General features: G+C 34.3%; 1 protein-coding gene across 2 annotated transcripts in view; it reads left to right on the top strand.

The window, feature by feature from the left end:
* The window catches only part of LOC129809651 (cell adhesion molecule Dscam2), a 171,546-nt gene that overhangs the window by 144,516 nt on the left and 14,253 nt on the right, over positions 1-12,777 (top strand). The window contains exons 26-28 of one of the 2 annotated variants that reach the window (XM_055859648.1): positions 716-918; positions 4,327-4,437; positions 7,684-8,020. In XM_055859648.1, coding sequence (XP_055715623.1) covers positions 716-918; positions 4,327-4,437; positions 7,684-8,020 — 651 coding nt within the window. The remainder of the gene's footprint in view (positions 1-715; positions 919-4,326; positions 4,438-7,683; positions 8,021-12,777) is intronic. The other variant, XM_055859649.1, reaches the window with a different exon arrangement.

Raw genomic sequence — 12,777 nt, 5'->3', positions numbered from 1 at the left:
TTTCTGCTTTCTCATTTTCTTTTAAACAATTGGACAGTTTTTACCTTATTTCTTTATATATATTTTTTTACTAACAATTATACCTTTATTTTAATTATATTTCCGTTAAAAAAAAACCAAAAAAAAAATGCTGAAGCAAAACAAACATTAAAATTTTTATGATAATTTCGAACTTTACCATGTGTTTTGCAACAATTTTTGCCAAATAATTTGTCTGACATGGAATTTTGATATGAGTTTTGGTTAAATTGTCCGAAGAAGATAATTTTCATCAACGGACTGTTGGGGGATGAATTTGGTAAGGCCAGTAAAAGTTGTTCTTGTATTTGTTTTCTTTTTTCTTCCTACCATCTCGTTGTTGCTATGATAATTAGCGTTCTCATCATCACTCCCTTTTTTTATCGTTATACAATATTCTTATTAGTCCACCAAGAAAAAATAAATAAATAAATAAAAAAAAATTAAGAACAAACGAGAGTGATAGACTTCCCTCGTTTGTTAGAAAGTGTATTATTTTTGTTTGATTAATTAGCTTCATCATCAATCTCTCATGTTATTCATCGTTCATTGTGTGTTGTTTGGTGTTTTAAAGAAGGAGACATTTTTTTTCCCTCCTTCGTCACGAAGTCGAGTGGAAATTGCTAATCAATTGCCTTCCCCTTCTTATCTTTCCTTTTCATAATTCAACTTCACATACAATTATCACACAATGGAGGTATGGAGGATGAAATCTGCCCATACGCCACGTTCCACTTGCTTGGGTTCCGGGAGGAGATGGATCCCACCAAGGCAATGAACTTCCAGACCTTCCCACACCAGAATGGCCATGGGGCGCCTGGGCATGTGGGTACTATGGGACCACCGGGAACAATGCAGCATCCTGGACACGTGCATTCACGCTCTGGATCCCAATCAATGGTCAGTGTCAGTTTACTCCCGATTTTATCTCTTTTACTTGGTGAATTTACAGCATCTCCTTTCTGAGCCATTGTATTCCCCACCTCTTTATACGACCATCGCCGTCTTAACGTCAACCTCAAGGTATCTCTTTTCTCACATAGATCGTTAGAATTTAAGGGGGCCTTAAATCATTCAAAGAAATTGTTCAGGGAACAATATAAAAGTTGATAATTTGTTGGAAGTAATTCTGTTACACAAATGTCGAGACATAAACTCTACAAAAACCCCATCACGACGACTAGTCGTTACCAATCAGCTGACCCAGTAACTTAACCGCGCTAATCACAAAATCACGACGACTGGTCGTTACTGATCAGTCGATCATCGTGACTGATTATCTTCAGTTATCCGATCACACTGACTGATCGGCGGTTATCACTCAATCATGACGACTGGTCGGTACCGATCAGCCGATCACAGTGACAGATTGTCGCCGACTATCTGATCACAGTGACTGATCGGTGCTAATCACTCAATCAGGGCGACTAGTTGTTACCGATCAACCAATCACTGTGACAGATTGTTGCCAATTATTCGATCACAGTGACTGATCGACGCTGATCACCCATTCACGGCGCCTGGTTGTTACCGATCAGTTGATCACAGTGAGTGATCGAAGCTAATCACAAAATCACGACGACTGGTCGTTACTGATCAGGTGATCGTCGTGACAGATTTCTTCAGTTATCCGATCACACTGACTGATCTACGGTTATCACTCAATCACGACGACTGGTCGGTACTGATCAGCCGATCACAGTGACTGATCGAAGCTTATCACCCAATCAGGGCGACTGGTTGTTACGGATCAGCTGATCACAGTGTCAGGTTGTCGCCGTTTATCTAATCATAGTGAGTGATCGGCGCTAATCACCCAATCACGACCACTGTTTAGTAGAAGTACTGATCAGCCGATCACAGTGACGGATTGTTGCCGACTATCCAATCACAGTGACTTTTCGGTGCTAATCGCCAAACCAGGGCGATTGGTTGTTACCGATCAACCAATCACTGTAACAGAGTGTTGCCGATTATTCGATCACAGTGACTGATCGGTGCTAATCACCCAATCGCGACGACTGTTTAGTACCGATCAGCCGATCACAGTAACAGATTGTCGCCAATTAACCGATCACAGTAACTACGACTGGTTGGTACCGATCATCTAATCACAGTGAGTAATCCAAGCCAATCACCCAATCAAGACGATTGGTTGTTACCGATCAGCCGATCACAGTAACAGATTGTCGCCGATTATCCGATCAGAGTAACTGATCGATGCTAATTACCTATTCACGACGACTGGTTGTTACCGATCAACCAATCACAGTAACAGATTGTTGCCGATTATTCGATCACGGTGACTGATCGACGCTAATCTTCACCTAATCATGATGAGTGGTCGTTACCGATCAGCCGATCACAGTAACATATTATCGCCGATTATCCGATCACAGCGACTGATTAGCGCTAGTCACCCAATTACGACGACTGGTCGTTATCGATTACCCAATCACAGTGACAGATTATCGTCGGTAATCTGATCGACGTTCATTACCCAATCATGACGACTGGTTGTTACCGACCAACCAATCATAGTAACAGATTGTTGCCGATTATTCGATCACAGAGACTGATTGGTGCTAATCACTCAATCACAACGACTATTTGTTACGGATCAGCCGATCACTGACCAATTGTCGCCGATTATCTGATCACAGATTAGTACCTATCAATTGATTGTGATGATTGATTGGTGACGATCAACTGATTATAGTGGCAGATTGCTACCGATCAACGTGTCTTCTATTTACGGTTCAATCGCTAGCCCTATTTTTAATTTATTCCTTGTACCCTTGAATTATTTTTAGTCTTATAGTATTTTTTATATAAATAGAATATCGGGTATAAAATGGGCAATGGTCCCACCCTGTCCGCTCTTCGTTATGCCCTTTTAGTTAATCAAATGAAATAATTTGAGCCTCTGTATCTGGGTAACTTCTTGACCTAAACTGGAACACAGATTCGTTCCGAAAAGGCCCTGACATCAGCTACATCATACTAAAATTTCAGTACAATCTGATGACTTTTAGATGTTATCATTTATTCAAAATGGCGAACAAAAACGTCAACATCGACAAGAATGCGGACACGCCATCTTGTGGATCTTGAGCATTTTACCATAATGCCCTAGACCCTAGACACACTTATGATTTAAGCCGAGAGACGACTTAGTGGAAAATGATGGAAATATAGTTTGACCAATATTTCTGATATAATTACGCTAAGCCGTCTCTCGTCTAATCCTCAGGTCTGTCAAGGCCCTTACATATGAAGATATTCCTTCTTGTTTTTAATAAGAAATTGTTTTAGATCTAAAGACAATGAAATAGGTAAAGTTAATATGTTCTGATGTTATGAATCTGAATATTACTTAAAAAACTAAAACCAAATTTTAAGTAATAGTACATCAATGAAACTCGTATCATGCGGAAAAAAACTTCAGAGAGAAGGAAATTCATTTAAACTTTAATAAATTGATCCATAAAAATGAAGAAGAAATAAACGGTTTTTACGTTTTTTCTATGTTGTTAACTTGCCCAGAACCCTTTTGATTTTTTGATGGACTTTCTTTTAAAAGAATCTAATAGGATTACTGTAATTTTTTCTCAAGTACTTTATATTCCCTGGTACTTTTCACGGTCCTTAAATTAAGGACTATAAAAATATTATGATGAAAAGTCTCTCTAGCTAGTAGACGCAAGTATATAGCAAATTGTCGTCTCTTGAATTTGTCTGAAAGAGTCAACCAAAAAATTAATTGACCGAGTTTGTGTTGGGAGAGCAATTAGTAAAGTTTTATTTGTTGAATTTTCCAGTGAAGAGTAATTTTATTATTCATTGTGATTTAGTAGGAGAACCATATACAAGCCTCATAATTGTTTGTGGGGTTTTTCACGGTACAAAAGGGCGCGCGAAACAGTGTTGAGGGGGAGCGGGGGGCTGGGAAGGCGTGAGGGAAAAGCTGTGGTTTTTCACACAAAGAAAAGAGGCTTCTCTTTTGTCAAGAACATCCACGGAGTTTCGTTGTCGATATTCTCTATTTTATTCGACAGCAAGGAAAAAAAGTCGAGCAGGAAGCGAAGCGAATTTTGAAGTGAGAAAGTGAGAGACTTAATGAGGACAAAGGCTTGAGGGGGCGATGAAAGTTAAAATAGACGGATTGAAGGGATTAAGTGTTTGAGGGGGTGGCACAGAAAAAGCAACGTGTGAAATTGAATCCGCGCAAAAGGAGATGCTATTAATTCCCCAAATGAATTGTTTGCCTTGGGTGGTGGCATTTGTTCATTTTGTTGTGGTTGCTAGCCACGCCAGAACCGCTATGCGCGCAAGAATAGCCAAGGTGGTCAGAGTTCCATCTACACACCGGCTCCAGAGTACGATGATCCGGCTAATTGTGCTGAGGAGGATCAATATGTAAGTCTGCACCATTTTTCTTTCATTTTGACTTTAAGGTAGATTAGAGATTTTTTTCTTTATTAATAAATCATTTGGGATACTTTAAATTTGATGATTTCCACAACAGCTATTGAAACTGTTTTTGAGAGCACAATGAGCATTAGAAAAAAAGAGAGAAAAATTATTTGCAAAATAGAGCTGCAAGTTCTAATGAGTTGGAAAACTTTTAGAGATGCAAATTATTCGCAAATGGAAAAGAATTTATGGAGAATAATTGCAAAAAGTTTGTTAGTGTTTTCCGAAGGGTAATTTGAATATTATGAAAGCGAGATTTTTGATAAAGAGTTGCCGAGAATAATTCAATTTTTCCAAAGTATTCGGCTTGCGTTCTAAACCTTACTCAGTGCCAAAAAGTTGATTTTTTTGTTACTTCTTTTTAAAAAGTGTTGCTTGGAACCTTGTAGATAGTTTATCGTCTTTATTTTCTCTAAAATCATTCATAACACATTTTAAAATAAATAATACTGTAGATATAGCTTTGGCGGCCTATTTCGAACACCTTTATTCTCATAGTTCTTTGCCCTTCCGAAAATCTTTCAATGTCTTTTTCATAGTATCTCGTTTGTCCAAGCGATATTTTTTTTATTTTTTGCATTGTATAATCTCTAGACTATTTGAAAACCAAAAATTCATGGAAGTTCGAGGAACAAAAAAAGTGGCCGAAATTGCAAGCTGGTCGAAATTTGGTACACTTACTCTATATTCTTTTCGTAATACTTTTTTATTTAAATTTCTAACATTATTACTGTTCGAACTCAAAGAGAGAGCAGTGTATATACTCTGCTTTTCTTCACTTTGTTACCTATTTAGAGTTTAAATGGTACGAGATATCAGCTTCCGATTTCCGATGACCCTAAAAAAAACATTATCTTGAAACGTACTTTTCCTTTTGTCTCTGCTTTCTACGAAAACGCTTCCTACAATTCCTTTTATTTTTATATATGTTTTATTGTTATATATGACCGTGAGCTTGAACATTCCGCAAAGCTGGGACACTTTGCCATCTCTTTTAATTCTGTTTGTCTTCTCAAATTTTTTTTTTTCAAAGATTATACTGGTTCTAGGGTTCTATGAAAATTATTTGAAACCAATAATCTTATACTATTTGTCTGTCCTGCCTTACTGCCGTTACCATATCTATAGGGCAAACGATTGCAAATAGAAGCTTTGATTCTTCGGGGGACCCTTCACCGTAATCCTATGACCATGAACATACCTCTCATTTACCCTCCACGTTTCTTCTTCCTCCCGAAAGCTATGTGTTTAAAATTGCTCAAAAACGCGTCGTCTATTTGTTCATTTTTGGATATATCATCATTCCGAATAGTTTTTTAAGGTCAAATGTTAAAAAAGCTTTAGAGAGCGTAAGTATTTTTCCGCTAAATGGGATCAAGGTTGGGCTCATCGTAAAGGTCTTGGAGGTTCTGACTTGTGATTCCAAATAACCGGGTTTTTAGGATAGACGGTTAACCGGTTTTGGATGGCTCTGAAACCGGCTAACCGGTTTTAAACCGGTTACTAATTTAGAATTTGATATGGAATTTTGAGCAATTTTTCAGAACTTGTAGTTTGATGTAATATTTAACATATAAAGGATATAAATATATTCTTTTTCTCTGTTAGTTATTTTATTTATTGCTTTATTTTGTATTTAAAATAATTCAGAAAATTCAGAGTGCAGGAAAATTACTAGGACTTTTTTTCAATAATATCGTATCGTAAAAAAGGTAATGAAATCTATATTTTCGTAAAAATAACTATTTTTTCATACAATTAATTTTTCTTAGAATAAATTAGTTACAAACGTTGTCATTTTCTATAGTCTTTAATGAGGAAACACTTAAAAATTTTTATTCTAGATTTTGGAGATGTAAAAGTCTTGTTACTTTTCCACATAAAACAATATTTTACAAGATTATACTAAATGTTTTACAATTTTTTTCTCATTACACAATTATTTTTTAGGCTTCTAAATATTTAACTGAGGTTTAAAAGAAAAAAATATTTTCAACTGTAGAAGTCCTGAAATAATTTCCGATAAATTTTAAGCAAATAATTCTTTTCAAGAGTGGAATAAACGTATACAGAACACCCATTACTGCTAGCTTTTATATATTATTAACATACTACCGTACTATAGATTATACTTAGAATCATATTGCACTTCAGGTTCCCTTCTAATTCAGGAAATATTTTATAGTGTATCTTGATTTTCAAGAAATAAACTTAAGCTTAAGAAAAATTTTAAAATTTTTGTAAAGAGACGGTTTTCAACCGGTTTCATCTCTAAAACCGGTTTTAAAACCGTCTTCAAAATTGGCCGGTTAACCGGTTTTTCGCAACCGGTTAACCGTTGTTGGAATCACTATTTCTGACAAATCAGAAGTCTAAAGTTCCTATCGCTTATGCACCGGTACTGAACCGGTTATGAAAAGATATGGGAAACTTCTGCAACTTCGTACAGTTGCAGCTCAATTAAAGTCGTTTTCTTTTTCTATTTTACTAAATGAATGTAACCCATAGATATATGCTGTAATAGCTAAACCAGCACCTCACATTTCCTGACAAAATTAGGAGCCTAGCCCTTTTTCCATCATTAAGATAACATAATTTTACTTGATTTACAGGAAGCAGAAGTATGTTTCACATTTTTAAAAAATCACATTAAGTTTTTCGCATTTATCCTAAATCAATTTAAACAAACTTTTGCGCCCAAGTCTACCCCAAATCCTATTAAAATTTTAAAAGGCAAGTGTAATACCACAATTACAATATAAATTGCACTGTGGAAAATGTGAATTTGAGATGTAGTTTACAAATCAATAATCTTTCTGCGTTTTCTATTAAATCTCTATATTTTGATTACATTTAGTGCAATGCTGAGAAGGAAATTTAACTTTTTATGGTTGCACGATTACTATCTCTAATTTTCATTCTATGCTTTTAAAAATATTAAGAATATCAAAAATGACATAGATTTTTTCTCTAAATTTAATCTTATTTCTTGATTGTGCTGCAAATATCCCATTAAAAATCTCTAATCCGTCTTTAGTCCAACTCTGTCTGGGCACTTTGCCTCATTTCCATCACAGTTTCGCAAAATGTGTTTATTTGACGGGAAAATTTAATGGAAATGAGCACTGTGAAAAGTGACTGTTGGCTATTTACTCAAACAAATTGCCATTGAATTGCTCTTACTCGTAGCGTCGCTATACTCGTGTCAATTCTGGCTCACTGTATGGCGGTCCGGGTGGTCCTGAGTACGATGATCCAGCCAATTGTGCTCCGGAGGAAGATCAATATGGTTCTCAGTACGGTGCCCCGTACGGAGCTCCATATGATCACTACGGTTCTCGTGGCTCAGTTGGACGTCGCAGCGTAGGGTCCACCAGGAATCTACCAAATGGATCACCAGAACCTCCTCCACCACCGCCACGTAATCATGCCGAAAGCAACTCTTCCTTCAATGATTCCAAAGAGAGCAACGAAATATCAGAGGCTGAATGCGATCGTGATCATGGACCCCGTGGAAATTATGGAGGTAAGTGATTCATTTTTCAGGATAAAATTGATTTTTGAGGATTTATTGAGAGTCTAATGGGAATTCTCAGGGTTGAAAATCGTCTAATGATTTTTTTGACGAGGAATTCAGGAAGAATTCAGAGATATTAACTTCGAAGATCCCGCAGTAATCATTGTAAATACTGCTTTGTGAGCTTATTATGCGATAAGCTTTTGCTTTATGATAAAATATTTGTCTTTTTATTGACAATTTTGAACAAAAAAAAACCAAAATATATTTTGTGTTACTCTAAAATTAATAAGCCTATAAAATTTAGATATTTCCCTTGTTTTCTTTATTTTTAATGTCCCAGGCAATTGTGTTCCTTTTTGTTTTGAAGCGTCAGGAAAAAAAGCATAAGGGAAAGTACTCTCCCTTCGAACGTTCATGCCTTCGAATAATGTGAATTTTCTTTTAGTTTTCCTAATAGACTTACACATTTCTATTAAATATTACTTGGCTTATCATATCAATGATAAGCATAGCTCAATAGCATAGCTCATGATAAGCTTAATCATATCAATGGCTTATGATAATCATATAGTTGTTGAACGTTCGAAGGGAGAGCACTTTCCCCTAAAGACTTTTTGTTGCTGATTTTAACGGGAAATACGGGAAATTTTGAATGCAGAAGCTTGATTTTTTCATTCACATAATTCGTTTAAAATTTGAGGTTATTTTAGTCCTAACCTAAAAGAAATCATGGCATAATATTATGGTAGGGATTTCCAGAATTCTTTTATATGTAGCTTTTAATCTAGTCACAGAAATTTGGAAAATATATCTACATTATTTTTCGTGTTTGGTCCTTATTCTTTTATTCAGTGAAAAAGCTTGTCTACGTTTTGAGGTTATGCTACACATAACCTTTAAGCTTTAAATGGAAGTAACTTAAAAAAAATCCAAAATTTGTCAATTATTTTATTGGATTTTGCATTTTTAACGGTTTTTAATGTATTTGAGGTTAAATAAAATCTTTTTTAGTCCTTTTTTAACTAGAAAATGAAGCTCATTTTTTATTCCAATTAACAGTCCAATTCCTAAAATATGTAAGTTTGGGGTTATGGATGATATTTCTTACTCCTCAAATCTGAACAACATTTTCAAAAATTTAGCAGAATTCATGTGAAATGCACTAAACCTGAATCAAAAAAATAAGTTTAGAGATTTCTTTAATGTAATTTGATGTTAATTAAATGGAATTTATCGAGGAAATTGTGAATCTTCTGCAACGACTTATACAACCTGTGAAGGAGGTTTTCCACCGTTTTCCTCTGAAGGTTGGTCAGCAAACTCTAAGTCGGCGGTAGACGCAATAGATGGAAAATAAGTCACTGTTTCTCTAATGTTGTTACGCTTTAAAACCATTTGTCAATGAATAAATGTATATTTATCTAATTCAGATAATACGGTGAAAATAAGGAAGCGAAGCACCGGAGAAAAATAGTTTTAATTCAGATTCCACGGAACACCTTCTTCACATAACCTCAATTTTTACATTTTGAGTTTATTTGTCGTTCATATTTGAGGAACTTGGAACTTGGCTGTATTTTGAATCCTAATCTAAATAGCTTTTAAAAATCACATCATATCAATCCAAAATACTTGTATTTGTCTTCAAGAATAATTTTATATAAAGTCGTGTAAAGAGGTAAAGACGGTAGGGTACATTTGGTGTAATTTGGAATAGGATCTGAATTGGAATTTTCAGATTTTCTCAGCCTTTTAGATGGACTTACAGAAAAAGGTGATCAAGAAGAAGTATAAACCTTAGGGCCCAAATAGACCCAGGCTAATCCTCGAGAATATTTAGCCTGTAAAATTTGGTAGTGAAGATTTATCCCAATTTAGCGATTAAAATCATCGAATAAAGATCATTTTTCCTAAATTTCCTTTACCAAATTCTATTCAAAGGATCAGCCCTAGTGTATTTTGGCCCTTACCTTACACTCTAAAGTAGTTTTCCTTTTCTTTTACCCACCTAATAAAACAATGAGAAAATCATGCAATACCGATTTCAAATTGTCTCATTGTTTCATATTAAGAAAGCTTTAAAAATTGAATGAAATATTTATTCATTTTGATTACATTTTTAATATTGAAAAAATATTTTAAAAAGAACTCTTTATTTGCAAATACAAGAAATTTTCCGAATTTTAACCTCACAACTTTTTTTTAGGTTAGATTACGTTTCTTAATTTTTCTAAAAATTGGAATTTCATCGCTAAATCATTTTATTTATTTTTGAAATGTCTGAATTTATGAAGAAATTCTTACTTTCTAAATTATGCCTTAGAACTTAAGGTTAGGTTCAACATAACCTCAAATGTAATAAAACAATTGGGTTAATTAGAGACAAAGAAATTTTCTAAAAATAACGCTCACGTTTATATCTCTGAATTTTCTTTTTTAATTAATGGAAAACTCGTTAAATTTCTTAAGAGATTTATTAGAGTAGAAGAAAAGATTCTCATGTCTGTTTTCTTCTTACACACAGAGAACACAGACGAGGGTGAGTCTAATAGCCAATAGAAAAAGTTCTTGATGTGTTTCGTCAAAATAGATTTTGTAAAACAACATAATTGGTTTTCTTAAGTTGAATTTTCACACATGAACTGACGAGAAAATTCTCAATCAGTGAGAGAAAAAGACCAACAGTTACAAATTGAGTTGCAATTATCACTCATCTTTTATAGTTTCTTCTTTTGGGTTTAAATCATCAAATGGATTGAATTTCATCGCCATTTGTTCATCACATTGAGAACTGATTCACTTTGGTGTACTCATCTTCTTATTTATCCCTTTTTTTATTTATTTATTTTTTATTAAACTATTTCCCTTCAAAAGGGAAGATTATACAGTGTTACATAAGAGCATAAAACATTGCATAGAAACAAATAATTTTCATGATCAATATTTAATTTATTTTATCCTCCCATCCATTCACCCTTCGCCAATTTAATTTCTGCCATTGTTTTATTTCTTAAATGATTTTTCATGCTCCATTTTTCTTCACCAAATAATTGTTTTAACATTATGTTTGGTTGTCGCATTTTTGTGGGTAGAAAATCTTGACATTTTTACAACAAAGAGATCAAATAATATAATCATATTTTTCTATAGCATTATGTGTCTGTCCTGTGGAGTGTTTTTATGTGTAACAATTTTTCCTTTTGTTTTTAAATTTCTATTTACATCAAAATTAAAATGGCAATTAATTTTTCTGTGTGTGGTGTGTGTGTTTGTGGCATGTGGCAAGAAATGGAATTTTTATTCTTTCACTGTGTCTAACACGATTTCTCATATTATATTAAAGAAAAAGAATACAATATGGACTTCATAGAGACAAAAGCACAGCAAATAAGAGCTTAAATAATTGTAACTATTTTAACCCTCAATTGTTCTTTGAGTGAAATTTGAAGTCCAGGAAAATAAATCTGAGGTGCTGAATTTGCTAAGGAAACTTTGTTAAAGGAAATTTAGGCCACGCCCCTTTTTAGAGTTATTGTAAACGTTATGCGGAATGGCCGTCAACTTTGCTAATGTCATGATTATAGATAAATGGCGCTATCAGGGATGATGGGAACAGGTTGCCTGAGGCTTGGGAAACATGTTGAGAGCAGTCTGATTTAGGTTATTAAGAAGGCTAGTGGTACCTTTCGAAGTGCCTTTATGGAAGTCTATATATTATGGTCAAATGGAATAAATAATATTGACATGTTGAAATAGTCAATATTCAAAAGGATGGAGGGGTAGATCATAGCATCCCTTGGACAACTCGTGACAAAAATTTCAATATACAGAGGAGTCTTTATTTTGGCTCTTAAAAAATAAGCCACACCTCATTGAGGCTTGTAAAAAAAACTTAAAAACATTGTAAAGAATACTAGCTAAATTAATCAAGAAGAATTATCAAGTTAACAAAAAAAAATTAAGTTAGAGAAAATAATTTACAAAAAAAAAGAAAAATTTAGCAATGATACATTTTTTCAAAGCCACGCCTACTTAAAAACTTCATTATTACCCTGAACAATTAACGTTTACGTCTTGTGATACAAGCTTGCTTGAAATCCTGATGAAAAAAATTGAATTACCACAATTGCGATTTAAGGAAATTCTCGTCAATATCAGTTAAAAATTAGCCACGCCTTTTTTTAAAGAATCTGAGGCGAATCAGCCAAGTACGATATTTTGACTGTCAGGAATGATCTACAAGGGACAAATGTAGCTAAAAGAAGCGACCAATAAAATTAAAATACGATAGTGACACGCCCCTTCTTAAGTCACGCCTATTTGTAAAGTTTATTCTTTCCCTAGCTTTAAAGTTTATGTCCTGTCACGTGTAAAGTTGTCTAAAGTCATGACAAAGCAAAAATACATAACCTATCTCTTCTTGTCGACACAGACAGTAAATGTGAGAATCCCAAAACAATTGATGCCTTTAAATTATATTAACCCTTTAAGGACGCGAGGATCAAAAATCGAGGATCAGAAAAAATCACTTTCTGACTTTTTAAAGCAAAACGCAACATTAGAAGGCCATAGGAAAAATGCCATTTTTGGGTCACCGGTGACCCAATCGTTCTTAAAGGGTTAAACATCTATAAAATTGTCTGATGCGAAAAAAGTAGGGGAAGGCTTTCAGGCTCCTCACATACTCTGACTTCGAACATTTCAAATTTTTCCCATATTCCTTTAAAGAATCTGACGTATGGCAATATATTTTAATACCTAGC

Source organism: Phlebotomus papatasi, chromosome 1, assembly GCF_024763615.1.
Source record: "Phlebotomus papatasi isolate M1 chromosome 1, Ppap_2.1, whole genome shotgun sequence".
Classification (NCBI taxonomy): domain Eukaryota; kingdom Metazoa; phylum Arthropoda; class Insecta; order Diptera; family Psychodidae; genus Phlebotomus; species Phlebotomus papatasi.
This window is presented reverse-complemented; position numbering and strand designations above follow the sequence as displayed.